Genomic DNA, 16,901 nt, shown 5'->3' with positions numbered 1-16,901 from the left:
GGTTTGCCAGATGGCATGAGAGAAGGGAACTAGAGCACTGAGCTGTATGACAGCTTAGAGAGAGGCAATGCAAGGCAACTGGATTAGCTATGAGCTCTGCAGCCCAAGTGAGGGAGAAACAGGTGTCCATCCTGAGGGACATCTACATAAATGACAGGCAAGAGGCTCAGTGGTGGAGGACCCCAGGGTGATGCTGCTGGGAGCACGTATTTCCCTGCAAAGGCTGTGTGTGGGGAACCCACCAAGCACTGTTGCTTTGTTGAATTTGCTCCAGGATCCAGAGTCCTTAAGATGAGGAGGGCTGCCTGCCTGATGCTCAGGCACTTAGCACTGTCTGCCACTTCTTTCGCCCTTTCCCATCCATCTTGGAACTGTTAGAAGTCTATGGGGAAAGGGGGCCCTTCTGAGAAGGTGGCCTCGGAGTGCCGAGTCAGCATCCAGTGATGAGATGAAGACACTAGGACGTAGGTGCTCCCCCGACCTTGGGGTCTGCAATGGTGATAGATCACTTGAGAAGCGTATGTGACAAGGCCCCATTCTGAGTATTTCCAGTAGTGCCAGGAACCCGGAGGATTGTTCAGCATTCCCTCTGAAGAGGTGACTTAGCTTGAGTTACCAGACTGTCTGGCCCAGTTGTGTGGGGACTTGGTCCCACGTGTGCACCATATTCTGAGGAGTCACACCCTCCGAGGACCCAGGGGAAGTGAGATGGTGCTTTGGGCTTTTAGAGCAGCGGGTATCTCCCAGGGGTGACAGTGGCAGTTCTAGGTGGGAGGTACAAGTAACTGGTTTCTCTGGCTGATCTCAGTGAGGCTGGGATGGGGCTGAGGCAGCAAGCTGGCCTGGTGCAACTTGTGCCTAGATTGAGCACAATCTAAGTTGCAAACAGAGGTTCCTAAGCCTCCTGGCTTTGCCTCTGTGTACAGCAGGGCTTCCCTTCTCCCATTCTTCTCGGGGTTTAGCTCACCCCAAGCTCTCATCTTCCCATGTGACTGCACACACTGAGACAAGTGGAGTGTTTGGCAGTGAGCATGCTGCTTCAGTCACCATATTTGCCACAGAACAGCACCAAGGTGGATCGGGCCTTCTCTGCCTGTGATGTCAGAGGCTCAGAAGACAGGGATCTGGTCTCTGCGAACCACATCCAGGTCATCATCCAGAGTCAGCAATACCTGAAGTGAGAGGGTCAGCGATGGGAAGGAAATGTAAGTCCTGGCCACACCAGGTCCCTGCTTCATGAATCAGTTTATTGAAATACTCATGAAAGAGGGCTCCCTTGTGCTATTCTCGATTCTAGAGACACAGCGGGGGATGAAAGCAGTACCCACCCTCTGCCCTGGAGCTCACATTCCGGAAAGGATCTTAAACAGGAAGAAAACACATGAGATAGGACACAGTATATTTCACAGACATATGTGTGAGGGTTAAAATTAAACTAGGGCATATGCATCGGGAGCTCGGGTGGAGGATGGTAAAAATAAGGTGGCCTGGGTTGTCATTACTCAGAAGGTGACATGTAAGTCAAGACCTATGGGAAATGAAGTATTGTTTTATAGAAGACTGCTATACAAGAAACGGACCATTCCTACTTCCCTCCCCACGTGAAACCACTAGCCCCACGTCTTCCTATCAGTCACGGAGATTGGTTGAACTTCCCATGCTGACCACTAGAGGGAAGCCCTGCTCCACTCTTGTGATTGCCTGGTTGGCTTCAGGGTGATGGCCATCTGTGTGACAGCCCACAGTTATCACCCCAACCTGAGTCTAGGCACCACAGACATTTAATTAGGAAATTTACAAAAGGACTAAAGGATACCGAGGATGGTCATCTTATGTTAGCATGACCCTGGGAAGGGGCACAGGCAAATCCCAGGAACTCTAGATTAGGAACATCCTGACTGGGTGGCTTCCTGAGCTTCTCTAGGAACCTCCTCTTTATAAAGCACATGGTGGGGCTGGAGGAAGGGAAGGAAGAGTCTATCATGAGAAGGAGTAATCCCATAGATGAGAATTTCTGTGAATGCCCTAAGTGGTTCCTGGGGGGAATTCTGAGCATTTTAGTCCAATAGCCAATACTGTCCCAGGATTACCGTGCATCTTAGGAAAAATGGTTTTGTCACTCCTCTGTGTGTACAAACATTGAAAAGTAGAGGAAAATGAAAGTTATGATCTCACAGGAATTATAGTAAGAAAAGAAAGAAAGGAAGGAAGAAGGAAAGAAAGAAAACAGAGGGAGATGGTCAGTGCATTGGATTACAAGAAGAAATGCCGTGAGTAACTAGCGGGGAATATAGAGAGGTGGAGGACGAGCAACAGGGAAATATGCAAGACTGTAGAAGGGAGAAAAGCAGCTAGAAGATATGACCGACTCACCAGGAACGAGAAGAACAGGGCAGTGGCAGAGAGGAAGTGCCAGATGTCGTGGTCATCAAAGAAGTCCAGCAGGATACACTCTCGGTTCTTCTCCCGGGATTCTGCGGGGGTTCCCTGGAGGACGGGAGGCAGATGTAGACAAGAGTCCCCGGTTCAACAATTTCAGGGTTTGATTTTGAGGAAGCACTCAGAAAGTCAGCTTCTGAGGGTTGTGTACAATTGCTCTCAGCAATACTGTTTGTACTAGTCCCAGGACGGAGTCCACCAACCGATGAATGGACTGATAACATGTGTTGTTGCCCCAAAAGTGCTCAGTAATTAGAAGACACACTGATGTAGCCATAGCATGGATGACCTAAAAACTGTTATGCTGCACACTGCATGGATAAAGACAGACTCAGCGGTCCCACGGCCTGTGGTTCTACTTCTAGGACAGTAGTCCTCAACCTATGCCTGGTGACCCCACAGGGGTCACATATCAAATAGCCTGCATATCAGATATTTATATTGCGATTCACAACAGTAGCAAAATTACAGTTATGAGGAAGCAACAAGATAATTTTTTTGGTTGGGGTCACCACAACATGAGGACTGTATTAAAGGGTCATAGCTTTGGGGTGGGTCTCAACCCAGGAAATGCCCAGACTGGTAACTCCACAGCCACAGAAGGTAGGTTAATGGCTGCCAATTATTACCAGGTCATAGAGAAGCAAACTGGCTGCTCATGGGTTTTCTTTCTGGCATCACACAAATGTTCTGAGATCAAATGTGCTGATGCTGTGGTAGAGAGCTGAGACTTCCTGCTTGCGCTTCAGACACAGAACTGGTTTCTGAGGCCTCAGCTTTCCTGTCTACAGGATGGACACAGAGCCCCACACCTGCATTTACTGACGGATGATGACTGTGATGAGAAAGATGGCGGCAATATACTAATTGAGCATTAAACATCTCTGGGAACAGATCATAAGAGAACTAGTGAAGATCATGTTTGCTTTATCTACAGGGCTTGCAATTTCCTGTAGTATTACCCTGGCAATGGTGGCCACATGTCACTTGCCTATCATTTACATGTGGCAATGGTGCCTTCTTTCTTCTGGAGAAAGCTGTGAATTTAAATAATGAATGCAGGAGAGGGAGGAAGGTCCAAAAGGTATGATGGAGCAGACTGCTCAGATAAAAGGACGGGCCTCTTACCTCCCAGCTGCTGAGGTTCTGAAAGAAAAAGTACAGGGCTGCAGCCCACACCACCGCCGTGGCCACGATGCAGAAGAGGGGTAGCAGGAGGACCTTCTCAGAGCTGCGAAGCTGTGGAGAGATGCAAAGCCACTGAGGCTGGAGCCCCAGCCGTCGGCAGGCCCTGGGGCTGCCAGCTCCTCACTTGTGCTCACCTTCATGATGATGTAGAAAGCCAGGTACAGCAGCAGGTTGCAGATGAAGATGCCCAGCATATAGGATGCAAAGTCCCTGGGCCGGTAGATCAATCCAAAGAAGGCACTGTGGACGTGGGGTGGGGCGTGGGAGGCAGGAAAAGGGTGTGACGTGAGTGGGCCATTAACCACTTCAGGAGTGCACTGGTTAAAAGCCCCACTTTAAGATAAAGACACGGATACAGTCTGAGAAATGCACAGCAGACAGGTTTGACATTGTATGAACATCGTAGAATGTCCTTACACAACCCAAGATGGCCACCATGTCACTTGGCCATGCCATCTTTCAGGACCACCGTGTACAGGTGGTCCTCTGCTAACTGAAATATCTTTGCATGGTGAGTGACTACACAACTTAATGAGTGATATAAATAACTTAATTTACTACATCTTTGCCAGAATATTCATTTTTAGGGACTTCACAATGGTCTTGTGCATGAATGTACTGTGAACAGTTATCTTTCCTTTCTGGGTGCAATGGTTTTCCCAGAATCCTTCAGTTTTTCATGATTATAAACAGCACTGTCATGAACAGGCGGATGCTTCGGATATACTGCATTTGTTTCCATTTAAGATTATTAGTTCATCAGAGTAGATGGCTGCAAGTAGGATGACCAAGTTAATAATGCCAGCTGTCCGTATTTAATTTAGCACTGAAATTTACTTTGACTGAGGGTTAACTTTAAGTTTGTTTAAAATTTACAGTCAGTATAAGAAAATATTGGTCACTTTTTCCCCCTGAGGCAGAGTTGCTGTTGGTGTATCCGTGGATGTCTAGAACTTGTTTCTGCCTCCCAAGTGGAATTAAAGGCACATGTTACATATACCCAGCTGTAGCTCTTCTTCATCTCCTTATTTGAAGTTTTTTTTTTTTAAATATACTTTAAAATTCTACAGTGTGGTGAGTGGTGTATACCTCTAATCTTAGCACTTCGGAAGCCAAGGCAGGAGGATTGCCATGAGCTTGAGGCTACACACACACACACAGCAGATGATATGACTAGGTTCTTTTCAAAAGAATATATACACATGGCCGATAAATACACAGTAGAGTCATCGAGATCATTAGCTACCAGGGAAATGGAAATCAAACCTAAATGAAAAATAGTGATGACTAGAATTGGGGAGTGGAGAGGTGGATAAAAGGAAGGTGGAGTTGATCGGTGTATTCTGAACACATGTTTTGAGATGTCACACTGTGTGTGTGTGTGTGTGTGTGTGTGTGTGTGTGTGTGTGTGTGTGTGTGTGTGTGTGTGATCACATGTTAATAAAAATTTAAATGTAATGAAATCTGTACTGACATGGTGTTTCCTCAGGATTTTTCTTGTCTCCATTCTGTCTGCTTTCACTGTACCAGGGGACTGAACCATTTGTATTTTATTCTGAGAAAGGATCATGATTAGATACCCAGGCTGGTCTTGAACTTGGGATCCTCCTGCCTTCTATCCCAAGTAGCTGAGTTATAGTGAATACCAACACATCTGCTTCTATCCTCTTCATTATAACTCAGTGCTTTATATTTCTAATTTTGGATCTATGCTTGCCTCACTCTGTTATTTTTTTTAACATTAGATTGCCTTATTAGGCTAGCCTATGCCAACCCATGTTGCAGTTACACATGGTTATCTAAATTTAAATTAAAAATAAATAAAAATCGAAAGCCAGTTCCTCAGACACACTGGCTGTATTTCAGCATCACAAGGTCCACATGTTAATAGTTTCTATTAGGGCCATGTAGCACTGAGCATGTATATCATTCCAGAAAGTTCTATCGGATAATGTTGGAATAGTTATTATATTCTCAGCTCCTCCTTTCTCATGTTAACCTTGCTTTTTGGAGACTGTTGATACTTTTGCCTAAGCACATGCATTTTGTAATAAAAGCCTATTGATTTTCAATTCACACATTAACTGGAGAACAGCTATCTGTCTTCCACCCCAGACCCTGACATCTCTCTCCACTTAAATTTTCTTTAATGTATCCTAATAAGGCAATTAAATTTCCAGAAGAAAGATTCCACACATCTCTCAAATTTTATTCCTAAGTATTTCAAGTGCAAGACTGTTATTCATGGCCTTGAATTTTATAGTCCAGCTGACTGTACTAGATTATGCATGAGCTGCAGTCATTCCAGATTCTGAAACCTTCAGTTCACTAAAAACTCTCCGGTGGCTTTTCCTCAGATTCACCAATTAGCAATTGATGTGTGTGCTGCTTTGCTTTTGCTGTCTGGGAGCTCTCTCTCTCTCTCTCTCTCTCTCTCTCTCTCTCTCTCTCTCTCTCTCTCTCTCTCATACACACACACACACACACACACACACACACCAAACGTCTTCTTCCTCAGGGCCATATGGGAATTATTCCTTTAGGGGGAAGACATAAATAAATGATTATCAGTAAATAGATGCTGACATTTACAAACATGGGATCTGTAAATACCGAAGACTGGCCATAGATTGCTTCCACTTGAACACATGTTTGCAAATATGTTGTGATTAAGAGAAATAACATTCTAATGAGTAGACAAGAATGGACCTGGGCTGGAGTGCAGCTCTGTGGAGGAGCACTTGGGTACCATGCAGGACACCCTGAGTTCTATTCACAACACTAAACAGAGGAATAGAGGTGAGCTACAGACACTGTAGCTCACAGCTATAATCCCAGCAGTCAGGTGGGGGCAAGAGGCTAGCCTGGGCTCCAGGAGACCCTTCCGAGAGCTATTCTTTTAAAATAAAATTCATATTCAATCACTCTGTGTCTGTACTGAACAACAGAGAAAGAGACAGCCCCTCTGCCAGGGAAACATGGAATTATGGGGCATCGAACCTCAGACCTTATTAGACTCGACATCCTACAGAGCTGAGTGAGGAAAGAGGCCAAGTGTCTTGTGAGTGTGTCCTTATGTGTATCAGGGATGGGGAGTCAAAAGCCACAGAGCCAGAGAAACTTATTAGCTGAGAGCTGTAAATAAAAACATCTGAAGTTACTTATTTTTGAGATATCAATGAAGCATCTCATGTGTTCAAAGTGTGAATAGGTTGCATAAGATCATTTCAACTAGCAGAGAATGTGCAGCTCTGTTTTATGCTCATCTGGTGAAATAAGGACAGGACGATGAAAAGGGACAACTTGCAGGAGAATGATTAGGCTGGAACAGAAAGAGAGAGAAATGGCAAAGTCTCTCTCTCTCTCTCCCTCTCTCCCACCCCCCCTCTCTCTCACACACACCACAAACTAAGGAAGAAGTATTTTATAAGAACTAATGTCTCCTAAATAGTCATTATGCAAAGTTCTACAAGATAATTACACTACATTTTTTTGTGCTCATGGGCAAAATCCCTCTTTTCCTTCCCTTTTTCTTTCCTTCCTTTCCTTATTCCTTTCTTTCTCTCAATCATCTATCCATCCATCTACCCATCCATCCAATCAATGTGTCTACATAGATATTTGTCTTGTTGGGCAAATTCTATCAACATATCAATGTTTAGAAGAAGTCCCCACCTTATACAAGAGCTTCCTAGTGATTTACTTAATTAAAATATTTTATTTATTTATTATTTGTATATATGAACATATTATAGAGTGTGTGTGTGTGTGTGTGTGTGTGTGTGTGTAGGTCAGAGGACAACTAGTGGAGTTGACTCTGACTCTCGAATTCCACCATAGGGGTCCTGGGGATTGAACTCAGTTTGTCAGGTTTGATGGCATGTGCCTTTACCAACTGATCCATCTCTCCAGACTCCTAGTGTTTTTGATGTTGTTTTGTTTTTTTGCAGGTGGAAGGACCACCTAATACTTTTTTTTTATCAAGTCTCCAGGACAAGCAGTTTTATAGTCTCCTTAGTTTAAGATTTCCTTGTAAAAGAACTCTACACTGACTATTACAGATATTAATAATGATAAGAACATTATTACCAATAATTCTACTTACAAGGACCAGTTAACCAGATTCCCCACAATGAGTAACACCATCCTGTCCTGGAAAAGAGAGAAGGGAGTGTTAGAGTAGGGGCCCCCTTTGCTAGCAACTCACTGGGGTGAAAGCATCACCTGTGGGGAAACAATGTCCTTGTGGAAAAGAAATGACCTTGTGTGAAGACAATTTCTGGGGTTGACACTAACTCTCAGTAAGGCTGAACAGGAAGAGCTGACCACAAATGGATGTAGCACAGCTCTGGGTAAGAAAGCCTGGTCAGCAAAGCAGGGTGTAGATGTCCCCACGGGGTTAGTGGAGCTGGACCCACCTCTGGGCAGGAGGCTGGTGACATGTACTTATCACTTAGTAGTGAGGACTCTGCTGTTATGTTGCTGTGGCCTGGACTGCACAGTCAGAACTAAATGTCAGAGTTAATTTTCACTCCACACACAATCTTAACTCTGAGGTTTAAAGAATGGGGGCTGGGAGATGCAGAGGTTGCCAGTGGCCAAAGGAAGGAGAGAGGAACAGGAAGAACACAAAGGAGTGTTAGGCGTGCCAGATGCTATGCACACTTTGTAACCTGCCATTACATAGTTGCCAAAACCCACACAAGGGACAAGGCAGGAGTCAGTGGTGTGTGGCCTACAGACTGGTGGTGGTGCTGATGCTGCTTCATGCAATGGCCTGATGAGAATGCTCACAGTAGAGACAGCTATGTGTGCAGGAGCCCTGAGCTTGTGCAGAATCTTGAACCTTCTGCTCAGTGTTACTGGAAGCTAAAACTGTTCTACACTTTAGACAGTAATTGCCCCACCTAGCTTTCAGCATAGGCACACACAATTCTCCAAATATTTGTAGGCTCTAATGGACTTTATAGTTCTCCCCTAGAGAAAACTCCTGCTTCAAGTCTCTCCATTTTTCCTGCCCAAGCTTGTAAGGCTAAAAGGTCTCCGTATTTCTTGATATAGAAACCCTTCTGATTATAAGATTATTAACTGTGTTCTTACTGAATTCTTGGGTTCCGGGGCAGAAGACAGCATCAGATCTGAGCACAGAACCATGTAAAGGCCAAGGCTGAGAGCTCAGAGGATGTAAGTGGACTTCCCATTGGTCACTTCCCAAGGTTAATGGCCAGGAAACTAAGGCAGGGCTTCCGCCTCAGTTTCTTAGGCTTAGTATAGAAATAGATAATATGAGAGCTATAGGGGAGAATTTTAAAGGAATCTTCAAACCATCGAGAAATAACCCAGTTTAACAATGTTCCTGCTGTAAAAACATATGGAGGTAAAAATGTGGAAGATGAAAGTTCTCAATTGTGCTGGGCAGTTTTTTGTCAACCTGATACCAGTTTGGTTCATCTGGGAAGAGGGAACCTCAGATGAGAAAATGCCTCCATAAATACACGTATGTGGGACATTTTCTTGATTAATGATTGATGTGGAAGGACCCAGCCCACTGTGGGTGGTGTCATCCCTAGGCAGATGGTCCCATGTTGTATAAGAAAGCAGGCCGAGCAAGCAATGGGGAGCAAGCCAGTAAGCAGCCTTGCTCCATGGTCTCTGTTTCAGTTCCTACCTTGACTTCATTCAGTGACTGACAGTGATCAGGAGTGTAAGCCAAATTAACCCTTTCCTCCACAAGTTGCCTTTGGTCTAAGTGCTCTATCACAGTGACAATGCACGAGTGGAAGTGACCAGAAGGAACCATCTGCTCAGAGCCATGCCAGTTCACACCTTTTATCCTGGTAAAACTATTTATTAATAGCGTGAAATTTCATTTTCATGAGGACACCTCTTTGGATTATCTATAAAGGCATTCTGCCTTGATTCTCCCCGTAGTAATTAAAATAAAACATTTGGTGTAGCCAGGTGTTGGTGGCACACACCTTTAATCACAGCACTCGGGAGCTAGAGGCAGGCAGATCTCTGTGAGTTTGAGACCAGCATGGTCTACAAGAGCTAGTTCCAGGACAGCCTCCAAAGCCACAGAGAAACCCTGTCTCGAACCCCCCAATAATAATAAAAAAATAAATATAAATAAATAAATAAAAGTTTGGTGTATTCCACGGATAGGGTAAATTCCACATGGTCCCACCCCTAGCTGAAGAGCTAGGTGTTCAGTGACTACTGGGAGAAGGAGAATCGGCTTCCTCCAAGGAGGAGCTCCCTTACAGGTTTTCCAATCCCAAGTGATCAGCCCTGCATACATGTACACACAGCAACACTACATAGACTCAGTAGGTCGCATATGCATGTGTACGTATATAGCTATACATATGTATGTAACAGTAATAATTGAAGAGGTCATAAGTTTTGGAGGTGAGAGGAAGAGTCAGTAATATTGTAGATGAACTGCTCACGTGTAAAGTTCTCAAAAAGGAAACTAAAACACACACACACACACACACACACACACACACACTCATATACATACATATATATATATATATATATATATATATATAATTTTAAAAGTTTGTGTGTGTGTTTATATTTCCTTTATCTTCTTTAAAAACTAGCAAATATTTTATCTATAAAAGCAGGACCATTGTAGCTTCCCTTTTTAAAAGAATAAGCAACATAATTCTTTCCCCACTGACTGGACCGCAGCCACCTCAGGCCATCTGGTTCTTTGGATTTCTGGAGGTTTGAGTCACTGGCCTGGCCTATGACTGCTGGCCCTCTCACTGCTCCTCACTTTCTGGGAGGTGGCCAAGGAACACAGGAACATGTACCTACCATATAGAGAGGTCTGCTGCACTGCTGGATACAGTCTGTGTAGAACACCATAGCAGCCCTTCGGAAGATGCCCAGATCTGTGTCAACACAATCACACGATAAGAGCACACAGAGAAAATCCATATACTGGGAAATGACCTGAAGGTCATGCCTTAAATGATTGGGGGAAGAATGATGTCATCTGTACTCTATTAAAAGGCATTAGAATGCTTTGCACCTGAACGCTGAGAAATAAGTATATGATCTAGAACAGTGGTTTTCAACCCGTGGGTTGCAACCACTTTGGGGGTCAAATGACTCTCTTAAAGGGGTTGTCTAAGACCATCAGAAACCATGGATTATATTAAGATTTGTAACAGAAGCAAAATTACAGACATAAAGTAGCAACGAAAATAATTTTATGGTTGGGGGTCACCACAACATGAGGAACTATATTAAAGGGTTGCAGCATTGGGGAGGTTGAGAACCACTGTTCTAGAAAATGATGTTGTCTTGGAGGGTGTGCCATGTGTGTACATCCTATGGCAGAAAGGCTGCCAAGGGACATGAGTGATAGGCAGCTTCCACCCTTCTGCTTCTTTCTGCTAAGCTCCCATTATTTAAAGGTCACTCTGGTGAGGTTTCTTATCAGCAGAGATGTAATGGGACCCTCAAATCTACCTTAAAACATTTGCTTTCTATAGGGGGTGGTGGGGATCAAGAGATCCTGAGCTGTACTAAGAATGTTTACAAAGAGCAGCAGTATGAAAGCAACAGTCAAAATTATTAAGGAATGTAAGTTAAGACAGGTCGAGAAAGACAGAACAGAAAGGGTTTTTTTGTTGTTGTTTTTTTTTAAATACAGTCGTGCATAAAGCACATTTGGAATGGACTGGCCTCAGTGTGAGAGTTCCAGCTGCCACATTCAGAGTCAAGGTCAAAGGAAGGCTCTCTTCCTGTGAACCATTCATGTCTTAACATCAAATGCATGCTTGAGTGTATCCAGAGCCAGCACTGCTGAGAGTGGACCCCAGCTTTGTTGGGTGTCTCTTCCCCACTGCCCCCCCAAGCCTAGGCTGGGGGTGAACTTAACAAGGAGGAAGTAGCCTGGCCACATGATAGCACAGAAGGGATGCACTCCAGCATGGTTTGCTATGCTGATTGGCTTCTGGGACTTTCTCTGGCTCCCCCTCACACACATGGCCTAACCTGGAAGGGGAATGCAGGGGGCAGAGCTGGCAGACAGCCAGGTGGGTCTAAAAACAGTTCAGATCCCCACAAAGGGCAGCAGGGCATTACCTGTGTCAGACACATCTGAATCAGTGGGAAGCAGAGAAGAAATAAGAGAGAGAAACAATCTGTAAGAAGGAAGCCAAACAGGTCAACTACCTCTCTATTTATTTATTCATTTATTTATTTACGAGATAGCTTTACTTGGTATTTGTAAAAGTAATGTTTGCTCCCCCATGAAGGACATGGACTCTGCCTGTCTCAGACACTCCGAAAGCTCCTCCCTGGAGAATATGCAGAGGACTCTTTCTCTCCCTTCCTCCTTCTATCCAGCACTTGCTGTGGGAACTCATTTTCTCTTAGGAACAATCCACAGGTCTGAGACAAAGGACACACAGTGATCTGGGCAAGTGGCTTTGAGGTTTCTGTTCACCTACAATGTGATCTGTGTTGCCATTGCTGCCTTTACTGTGTGCAGAGAAGGGGATGTGTTATCAGAAAGCAGAGATGCTGAGGAAATGGATGGAGAGATTAGAGATGGCCAAACCACTGTCTATGAATGCAACCTCTTGCCTGTGGACTGACTTTAAAACCAATCATTGGTACAAGCAAACAGCTGTTAGGTCACAGAGCATCTAGTCCTTCCCCACTACCCTCCAGTCAGGTCACGAGTCACCTCTCCCTACAACCCATCAGGACAGAGTGGACAAGCAAGCCTGCTGTGGCCTTGCAGTCTCCATCCCCTTGCAATTGCAAGCCCAGCCTCACCTGTGACACCTAAGTCCTACTTACACCTTTACTTTTATTAGTGCTTTTCGTGGCTTGTAACTTATGACACATAGGCTAGGTTCCATGGTATGCTCTCCTACTCCCTCTCCCCTAAATCTGTAAGAGCAAGAAATTCCCTTTGTTCTCTGGAACTGAAGGCCGTCACCCTTCAAGCCCCTGTCTTGGCCTCTCTTCGAATGAAATTCTTGGCAACTGAAGGATCTGTCTGTCCTGTCCCTTCATGGCCCCATCATGCTGCCTGTGGTCATGGTGCTGGAGCTATCCTGTTAAAGCTGGTAGAAGAACAACCCTCCTCAGCTGTTTTTAGACAAACCTGCCATCCTTTATTTCTAACAGCAGGCTTTGACTCTCCTAAATCTAAAACCACCTCAGGATGGGTCCCTGGGTACAGAACTTAAAACTAAACTCTGCCTTCCAGTTGCCCTTCCCACTTGTCCTGCACCTACACCTTTCCTGGGTGAGGTTGTATCGGATTGAACTTGTCTATCAACCAAAGTTCCTTTCCGGGGGACTTCCTCCCCATGGCATTTTAGTGACCACTTCATCTCTGTCCTCCTAGGATTAAGGACAGTGGGGATGCATTGCTATTGATCTCAGGTTGCTAGGAGACCCCTTAACATACTCTCACCATGTGTGTCTTGTGACTCATCGCTTTGTGACCAAATCTTCATTGATCTTTCCTATTGTGATCCTCATAAAATTACTGCATAGTCCTCATATAAACTCTTCCTTGTGTATAAGGTGTTTATGGTATGAGTCAGTGTTATATTACTGTTTGCACGTCACCGTCATTGCTATTACAAGACTGTGACAGGGATCGTTACCACTACCTGGTTCTGTGTTCATAAATCAGGGAGAAAGTAGAACAAGGCTCTGAGTTAGTTTCCTTTTGACAATTTGTATGACTTCCCAGATTTTGGTCTGGAATATGGGAACATCTTATCAAATGTCCTTTGGAGGTACACTATCTAAAGAGGGATAGATCTATTATGTCCAAGAGGAAAGCTAAGTCATGAAGATGTATTTGTGTGTGTGTGTGTGTGTGTGTGTGTGTGTGTGTGTGTGTGTGTATGTGTGTGTGTGAGTGTGTGTGTTTACTTAAAATAGGCCCTCACTATTTAGCCAAGCTGGCCTTGAACTCACCATTCTTCTCCTTTGACCTTTCAAGTACTGACTGAGTCAGCAGGTATATACTACCAGACCCAGGTTGAATATATGTTGTATTTGATCTTCTAGCCTTTGAGATACTTGTTTTCACTGAATTGCTTTGGGGAGAGAGGACCCTCATTTTACCGGTCCTTCATTGCACTTCAGCCGAGGAATCTATACAGTAAAGGGGACTTCCACTTCTAGATCATTTTATGGGTTACTGGACCTCCAAATACCCTTCCCAAATATTGTTGGACCGGGCCTGCACTCAGAGTCTGTAGCATCTCCTCCCCATCTATCTTCTTCCTGAGGTCAGAGACTACCATTCGTGCATATTTCCAGGGACAAAGAATGACCAAGCCATTTCTACTTGCATGGCATGTGAGTGGGCACTGGATGTTGGATGGCCTTGGATCTAGCTGAGATCTCTTGAAACACAGAACAGAGCCAGAGGTAGGAAGAGCAGATACGTTCTACAGTGTTTTTTGGGGGGATCAAGGATTCTAAATTTCAACCTGAACCTTCTAGACTGCAATGAAGATCTGCTTACTGTTCTTTTTTCTTCTTCCCTCTGTCCCTCCCTCCCTCCCTCCCTCCCTCCCTCCCTCCCTCCTCCCTCCCTCCCTCCCTCTCTCCTTCCCTCCCTCCCTCCTCCCTGTCTTTTGTTCTTTCTTTTGCTAGGGATCAAATCCAGGCTCTTATACATTCTAAGGACATGCTTTACCACTGTGTTCTGTTCACCCCCTCCCCCTCCCTCTCTCCCTCCCTTCTCCCTCCATCCTTCCCTTCTTTATTTTTATTTTTAGTATCCTTTAGTCTGCTTTATAACTTGAACTTTTCACATATTTTGTTTGTGACTTTTTATTTGCCTTCTTTCCCTGGGCTCTGGCAATATTAGGGGCAGGTCTATGTTTACATGTAATGACTTATGTTGAAATATACAAACGAGATTTTATGTGGGGCTTCCTATATGTTAAAATCATTTAAAAATATTCCAAAATGTCTTGAATCCCCTCCAGTGTGTGATGACTGACTGTCAGGAGATGACGAGCTAATTTTCACTCATCCACACTGTCGGCAGTAGTTCAGTAGGAAAGCTGGTCTTAAACGTTTCAGTCCTCGTATCTGGAATCATAATTCATTCTTGACAACCATTTAGCATTAGAGAACGCTGCAGGTGGAAAAAGGTTCCTCTATGTAGGGTATACTGAGCACACTGCTCTCTTAATGGCCCTCCTTTTGTATTTCTGAGACAGTGTCTATCTATGTAGTCCTGGCTTAACACCCTTTGAAATTTGGATAGTTTGAAAGTGTTTGCAACCAGCTGGTGGAGGCATGCCTCAGCGATGTGGCATGAGAAGCTACATCTCCAAGCTGAAAACAGAAATAGTGGCTATAGCTTATTGAGATCCCATCAGGAGGAAAACGTTCTTAGAGAAACCAAACTTAGCAGGGAGCTCATGGTCATTAGTAGCACTGTCATGGAGGATGAGTGGTGATGTGCTTGCTTCCCCGGGGCAGTCAGCACCTGGCTTTACTCACCTATCTTGACGCGGCCCATGTAGTAGATCTGGGTGCTGAGGGCCAGAGAAGCAAGAATATGGATTGCAGAGAAGATGACCCAGAACCACACATCATTTTTCCCAAACACCTAGGGATAAAGATGGGGGTTAGTGTGATCTGGGGTCTCCCTAGCGAACTCTGTCCAATCACTATCTCTTAGAGTAGCAAACAAAACCGAACAAGAACTAGCCATTACATGTTGTCTAACCACCTTCTGAATATTTATACTTATACCCACAGATGAGCACTGTCCTAAAGTAGGACATCCTATCGAACAGCCATAAGCCTTATGGAACAACATGAAAATGGGGGAGTGGTAAGAATACAAGAGCTGGAGGACGGATGTCTCCTGGTCATGTCAGGGCAGTTGTAGTCATGAACTCACTGAAGCTGTGGCTGCCTGCACAGGACCTGCACAAGATCAAGCGAATCAACATTCCAGTGAGGATGGGCAGGGGCTCAAGAGGCCCCACCCCTAGCTGAGGAGTGATTGGCAGTTGCTAGCTGCTGGGGGAGGGACAGTCATTTGGGGGGGTGTGGCTGTTGGTAGAGTGTTCGTGTGCAGGTGCATGGCCTTACACCCATTCTCATGCATACAACACTAATTAGGTTCAATTGGTTATAAAAACATAAAAATGAAGAAGACATGAAGCCTTGGAGGGGAATGTGTCGGGGGTTTGGGATGGCTTGAGAGGGTGGGAAGAGGGAATTAGGGGTGGATGCATCAGATATGTTAAATACAGGTATGAAATTGTCAAAGAATAAATAAAAATGTGTTTAAAAGCCACCTAGTCCTGTGTGCATGTTGTTTTCTTACCTCAAAACTCGCAGGGATCTTTCTGTACAGTGGACAGAAAAAAATACTGGCTGTCTAGTCAAATGAAATCAGAGGGAGGAAGAGATGGAATGGTAATAAATGGAGGAGCAGTTGCTCCAGAGCTGGGGAGAATGCACTTCAAATAGCTGAAGGCAGCCAGCAACTGCTGACCATGCACATTTAGAAGTGGTTTCTCCAATCAATTTTGACATGACTCAGGCTTCATTCTAACATAAAAACCACCCTCAGCTAGTTTTACAGGCAATTATTACATGCTTAGAAACCATTGTCAGTAACCCAGCCAGAGCACCATGAACAGACCCAAATCCATGCACCCGAAGCCCAACAAAGAGACACAAACAACAGAAATCGCCCCCCCCCACCCCCGCCCTCAAAGAGAACACTTCTCCAGAGCCAGACTGAAGGCAGATGGAGAGGAACCCACCACTCCGAGGACCGTAAGTGTGATGACTACAGCGAAGGAAGCGTAGGCGGAGTAGGCGCTGGCATTGATGTCTGGGTGGCGGGTCTGATAGAGCTTTAGCATGCAGAGGCCCGCAATCATGTACATGAAGGAAGTGTCTGAGGATCCAAGTCAAGAAGTTCAGTGGGAGACCGGCAACAACACTCCAGGCTTTTCCTCAGCTTCTGACTGCCCCCTGGCTTCAGTTAGTGGAACATTTGCTGGCGTGGAGGGGTCTCTGACCTAACAGTTCCTCTAGGCACATGCTCTAGGAAGATCCTGTGTCCTCTGTAGCTATACCTTCCCCACCCACCCGTGTATTGTGGTTCACAGAAGGAAAACATCTGATGGGTATGTGCATTCTAAACCTTGTATTGCATAATGGTGATAAAAACCCCAACAAACTAAAAAACTTTAATGGTGATTGTTTAGGCAGAGTGACAATCAGACAG

General features: G+C 44.8%; 1 protein-coding gene across 5 annotated transcripts in view; it reads right to left on the bottom strand.

Moving 5' to 3' along the window:
- Window positions 1-611: 611 nt before the first annotated feature.
- Sidt1 (SID1 transmembrane family member 1) overlaps window positions 612-16,901 on the bottom strand; it is an 85,232-nt gene continuing 68,942 nt past the window's right edge. For 4 of the 5 annotated variants that reach the window (XM_035444540.1, XM_027412633.2, XM_035444538.1 and 1 more), the window contains 9 exons: window positions 16,432-16,568; window positions 15,149-15,257; window positions 11,738-11,752; window positions 10,460-10,536; window positions 7,734-7,780; window positions 3,762-3,867; window positions 3,568-3,678; window positions 2,374-2,487; window positions 612-1,172 (listed from right to left, as the gene is read on the bottom strand). In XM_035444540.1, coding sequence (XP_035300431.1) covers window positions 1,110-1,172; window positions 2,374-2,487; window positions 3,568-3,678; window positions 3,762-3,867; window positions 7,734-7,780; window positions 10,460-10,536; window positions 11,738-11,752; window positions 15,149-15,257; window positions 16,432-16,568 — 779 coding nt within the window. In that variant the 3' untranslated portion in view covers window positions 612-1,109. The remainder of the gene's footprint in view (window positions 1,173-2,373; window positions 2,488-3,567; window positions 3,679-3,761; window positions 3,868-7,733; window positions 7,781-10,459; window positions 10,537-11,737; window positions 11,753-15,148; window positions 15,258-16,431; window positions 16,569-16,901) is intronic. The other variant, XM_027412634.2, reaches the window with a different exon arrangement.

This window comes from Cricetulus griseus, chromosome 4 (genome assembly GCF_003668045.3).
Source record: "Cricetulus griseus strain 17A/GY chromosome 4, alternate assembly CriGri-PICRH-1.0, whole genome shotgun sequence".
Lineage (NCBI taxonomy): Eukaryota > Metazoa > Chordata > Mammalia > Rodentia > Cricetidae > Cricetulus > Cricetulus griseus.
This window is presented reverse-complemented; position numbering and strand designations above follow the sequence as displayed.